The sequence below is a fragment of the Temnothorax curvispinosus genome, unplaced genomic scaffold (assembly GCF_003070985.1).
Source record: "Temnothorax curvispinosus isolate PA1 unplaced genomic scaffold, ASM307098v1 QBEX01002731.1, whole genome shotgun sequence".
NCBI lineage: Eukaryota > Metazoa > Arthropoda > Insecta > Hymenoptera > Formicidae > Temnothorax > Temnothorax curvispinosus.
In genome coordinates, this window is record NW_020212511.1 from 1 (window position 1) to 6,083 (window position 6,083).

At 32.1% G+C, this 6,083-nt stretch overlaps 1 protein-coding gene across 1 annotated transcript; it reads left to right on the plus strand.

Annotated features, from left to right (window-relative positions):
* Nucleotides 1–195: 195 nt before the first annotated feature.
* Nucleotides 196–3,558, plus strand: LOC112451879 (the record flags this gene model as incomplete). Its single annotated transcript, XM_025011784.1, has 7 exons — nucleotides 196–285; nucleotides 366–479; nucleotides 621–719; nucleotides 1,005–1,097; nucleotides 1,336–1,529; nucleotides 2,003–2,292; nucleotides 3,385–3,558. Coding segments are annotated over 7 exons (1,054 nt in total), but the record flags the coding sequence as incomplete, so codon positions are not given.
* Between the last annotated feature and the right edge of the window lie 2,525 nt (nucleotides 3,559–6,083).

Sequence of the window (6,083 nt, forward strand, 5' to 3'; positions counted from 1 at the left end):
ATTAATTCCTGAAAATTATCCTGAAACACAGTGGTCTAACCCCTTAAACACACAAACGTCTTATTTTCTTTCTAACTTTTTCATGAACATGATATTTAATACAACCAATTTTATGTATCATCTATCATAATAATTCAAAATTACAATTATAATCTTTCTTATTTCTCTCATAATAATAGTTTTTCGTAATAACAGGCACTTGCGACTGATATCATTCCTGGATTACCAGCGTTCCAACAGCCAATTATGTCAATGGAAGAAGACGACGTTAGCGATCAAGAAATCGTAAGTTACCCACGAGTTTACGTACGAAATACTCTCAAAGATCTTTGAATAGTGTTTTGTTTTATTAATTAATGCTTTAGGGTCAATTGGAAGATCATGGACCGTTTCAATCTTTATCCAGGCTGTGGGGACATCATGCACACCTTGCTGTATTTATTAATTACGTATTATCTAATAGTGATCCTTCTAGTTTGGTACGTATAACTATTCATAATTATTTATTATATCTATTTAAATTAGTACGTTCCAAAGTGCAACTGTTTTTTACGACGAGAAAATTATATGAAATTAATAAATTACATATGTTTATATTAATGTGATACATATTCTTGCAGTTATTTTATTTAATAACTGATTTGTACAAGGAGGGAAATGCCAAAGAGATGAAGAAATGGGCATACGAAATTCACTCTAGTTTTCTAGTACCTGGTGCGGTAAGTAATTAAATGTACGATATAAAAGGTTTTTTATAAATTATTTATAATTTCTTGTATTTGCACGATTATTATATTCATCATACATTCTTTTTACAATAATTATAAGCCTAATTATATTGTATCTTATTTGCATTTACTTAATATTTGAATATATAATTATAATATTATTAATACTTGTTCTCATATTATTAATATTATTAATACTGTAAAATTCCAGCGTTATTTTTAATATCTTTTTTTTATGCAAATAATATAATAATTGATATACTTTTTTTTATTTAGCCGTTACGTCTGCATAATGTGGATGAGAATGTCGCGAATGAGATTGATGATGTTCTCTTGAAAGAATCTGATAAAGAAGAAATTCTCAGAAAGGTACGTTTAAGCATGAAATAAAATAAATTATTGGCAGAAATTAACATACAGAGTATCTCAAAAATTCTTATTTTAGAGCACAATAATGAAGAAATTTATGGAATATCGAGTAATGAACATTTCTATGAGCTTTTTATCTCGAGCAATAATTTTTACGCTATAAGTGTTAACCGTATTTTTTCCAGATTTGATAAATGCAACGGATATTGTGACTAATTTTTATTATTTCTCTATGCAGATATTCTGGAAGGCACGTACTAGAGCGAAGGAAGAGTTGAACGAACAGCTGACGCATTTCCAGCAGAAGAGAACCGCAGGACTGGCCACAATCTTCGGTCCAACCGATATTTCGCTCGATGAGAGTATATCCGATAAAGCGCGGGAAACGAAAATTATTGAGACGTATCTTCTGCCGAAAATGGAACCTTATCTGTAAGACTTTATTTACATAGAATTTTAACAATTCTTTTATAAGGTATCATTAAGGATAAAAAGTAGTTGAAACGGAACATGTAACAACAGTAATATTGATGTGTTGTCTGACAATAAATTGAATAAAACTAAAGTGTAATAGTGGGATATATATTTGGTAAATGCACGATTTTCTTCTATTATTTTTTTATTTTAATTTAAATAACCAGTGCTTTTCGTTTTCTCGTAGAATTGTGTTTTGTGATTGGCTGCGTTTTGCCGAACCTCCGCTAGCTAAGCCGCTAGGTAGCAATTAAGTGCGATTGGTTGGATCCAAAAGTTAGAACGAATCACATTCAATTGCTACCTAGCGGCTTAGCTAGCGGAGGTTTGGCAATACGCAGCCGTTGCTTGGCATTGGAGATAACTATAGTTGATAATAAGAAATGTATATATTGACGATAGAGAACAGCAAAATTTTGGGAAATTTTCAGGGAAGACATAGAGAAGGAACATGTGGATTTGCGGCTCTTTACGACAGCAGCTGGTCTAGCAACTATATTAATAAAGATTTTCCAATTGCGACCAGTATGGATCGATCGAGTGCCTACTTTTGTTGCAAAAGACAAATCCAACATTAAAGCACGGCTGCTTACTGGAAAATCGCGTAAGATGACGATCAGAGGACACCACTTCGTAGCGCATCAATATTTCACGATAACTTACTGCAATCATTGTCAACTTATTATCGGCGGAATTGGCCCTCAAGGATATTTATGCAGTGGTATGTAAAATGTGTAATAAAAAGTTTCCAAGACTTTCCTTGAATAAAAATAGAAAAATTTTTCTTTAAAAATCAATTCCTATAAGTGGCAACAGTTTAACTGAAAAAGTTAATAATTGATAAAAAGATGTAGTTAATAATATAAATAATAATAATAATATTAATATTAATATTAATATTAACTAATATACATTTTACAAATTATTATAATTTTTGAAACATTGGTATATGTTATATAATAATGTTACATGTTATATATATAAATTAGTAAATTTACAATTTGATGTTAAGGGGATCCTATAGCGAAGGCCGAACTTCCTCGATGTCGATAATGTCAATATTTCTAATCCTGTTTTCTATGTTATATATATCTATATCTGTTCTTGTCTAACGAGAGGCATCTGTCCTTGTTTGTTTGTTGCGCCATCTCTCGTTACACGCAATACTGCTTATCCTATCGACCTGAATATGCTTTTGCACATATAAAAGTTAAATACACTAAACTTTTTTTCTAGGCTTTCAATCTTGGTTCTAATTGCGCGATAGTGTTCTTAAATGTTTTCCCTAGGGCGTACGTATCTTATTTTGTATATATAAACTGCAGTATTTTTGTATTAAGCAAATATTGTCGTCAGTGACAGCTCTATGCTCATATTTTTAATTTTTTTTTGTTTTTGATGTAAAATTGACCGGAACACCCTACATTTTTGTGCATACTTTAATTCTCTAAAAGAATTTTGCAATTCCCTAAAGCCAATTAAGTTTAATGCATTTAACTAAATGTTGGTAACGACTGCCACTATAGGATCCCCTTAAACTGTAAGACAAAGAATTGCTCTAGGTTTTTTTTTCTTTTTTTTTTTTATTATAACTTGTTTCTTTTTGTATCATAAAACATGATTTATTTGACTTATCATTTTATACATAATATAATTTTTATTTCTACATTATATAATATTTATACGTGATATATTTATTGCTTTATATATAATATAATTTTATAACACATGAAACATATATGTATAAACACTTATAAGCTGCTCTTTCTGCTGAATGCAACTAATGATATATTATTTGCTAATTGATTGACAGATTGTTCCCTCAGCGTACATCGGCAATGTGTTCGTGTAGTAGAGGAGAGTTGTCCTGGTCCTTTAATGCGAAAAGAAAGAGGCAATGATAGGATCAGTAAATTGATGGAACGTATTCGACCGGAGAGGAAACCTCCATCCTCTCATCATCATTCTCAGAATCATATATCGCATCGTAAGTTCAGCTTTTGACATTTTATGCAAATTGCATTATCTCTCAGTTATACTAATTACAAGACAGATACAAACAACTAAGCTTTCAATTATTTAGCTTTTAGCATTATAAAAGTTAACATTATAAATCATTTGTTTAATGGTTCAAAAGAGAATTTTGTCAACTTTTAAACATTTCTCATTCAAAAACTATAGGTTCAGTTTTTTTTATATTTAAGAGTTTTCATTTAAAAATGATTTCGAGAACCTGCCATTAACGGGTATCACGGTAGTTTTGGGAATTATGAATTTTTGTAAAATTATTTATACATCATAAATTCTGAAATAATGAATTTATGAAATAATTAATTTTTTAAACATAAATTCCTAATCAGTTGGAATATATAGAGCATAGAGCCGTAACAAGGTGTCAACATTATTAATTCTATATTTGAGTTAAGATATAATCTACGTTATTAATTCTATATTTGAATTAAGATAATCTACAGACGTTTTGGTCTATTATAGGACCATCTCCAGTGTCAATCTTATTATAATTTTACAGTGCCGTCCACTCACAATACAGCAATTCAACTAATGCGTTAATTTTATTATTGTAACTATGCGATAATTTTCTAACCGACTGACTATTTTTGTATTTTGACACTGAAGATGGTCCTATAATGGACCGAAACGTCTGTAGATTATTTTAACTCAAATATAGAATTAATAACGTTGACACCTTGTTATGGCTCTATGCTCTATATATTCCGACTAATTTTTAATCTTTTGAGCTATTCTTTCTTATATAAATTCCTAAAATGTTAATAATTAAATAACATAATAGTTAATAATTAAATAACATAGATTCTTGAATATAAATTTATAATTAAGAAGAGATAATTATGCTCTCTTCAAGATTGAAAATTATTTACGATTATGAATGATCCACAAAAATAACGGTGCATAATTACATTGTTTCCTGCAGAAATTTATTTTAAATTATTAATTTGTTATTGATTACTGGCTGATTCTAGGGGGGAGTTTTGAGGTAAAATTCCGGCTTCCTTCGAAATAAAAATAATTAGTTTTGCTGGATCTGTTTAAAAAATCTAGGAAAAAATGCATTAAATTTTAAAGTAGGCCTGTCGATTTGGGCGCTCGTGGACTCCCGGTTTCATGGACCCGTTCCTTCATTCTGCACGTTCCCTCCTCCAATCCTGTATATGTCTTCTATCCCTATCATATAATTAAAAGAAAGTAAGAATAGGATTAGAAGTTTCGGTAATTATTTACAATAACTAACACAGCTCGGATTACTTTGACCTTGACATATGTTGTCAAGGTCACCCTCCTGAGTGACCTTCAGAAGGTTTTAGCCGGCGGTCATTGTTTACCAAAAAGTTATAAACAAAAAAGTTTGAAAAATATAGCAGCTATTTTGAGTATAAAGCATAAATGACTAATATATATGTCGAAATAGTTCACGCATACACTTTTCACGCGAACCGAGGTTCACCCACACCCCCCTGCTTTCGGGGGAGGTGCGGTAGCCCTTCCCTCGCTTACGTGTAGAGATATGTAGGTTAGTGACACGCTTTAAAAGTATTTAAGTGTTTAAAGCGCGTCAACTAACCTATGTAGGTTAGTTGACGCGCTTTAAGCTGGCCACACACACTTTCCGTAGAACGTAACAGTAAAATTTCGACCAATTGCGTTACTCGATTCGGGAACGTACGGCCGAATCGAGTAACACGATTGGTCGAAATCCTACTGTTACTGTTACGAAAAAGTGTGTGTCCGGGGCCTTAAACACAAATACTTTTAAAGCGCGTCACTAATCTATACGCCGAAGGCGTGTCCATAGGGGAGGTGTGGGGGGGGGGCGAAGCCCCCCCGCCCACGCATGTACTTTGATATATTGTATAGGATATATCGGATGAAAGCTAATTGTAAGTGATATGCATTATAAGTATACATACGTTTTTTAACGATATATTAAAAAATACAAGCGACCCCCAAATTTTTGTCAACAGTTTTGGATTTGGGGGGCAAAAATACATAGAATTTACCTCTTTTCAATTGATTTCTCGTTGGGGCCCTAATTGTAAATATTTACCAAACAGTACACACGTAAGCGAGGGAGGGGCTACCGCACCTCCCCTGAAAGCAGGGGGGTGTGGGTGAACCTCGTTTCGCGTGGAAAGTGTATGCGTGAACTATTTCGACATATTTCTTAGTCATTTATGTCTTCCAATACTCAAAATAACTGCTACATTTTTCAAACTTTTTTTGTTTATAATTTTTTAATAAATAATGACCACCGGCTAAAACTTTCTGAAGGTCACTCAAGAGGGTGACCTTGACAACATATGTCAAGGTCAAAGTAATCCGAGCTGTGTTAATTATTGTCAATAATTACCGAAGTTTCTTCACCACGTTCTTGTCGTTGATTCTGGAGTAAAAGCTAAGCGTGATACTAATTGTAAGAAAAATATCAAACTAATAGCGAATTTGATTGGATACACTAAGTGCACACTGATGCAC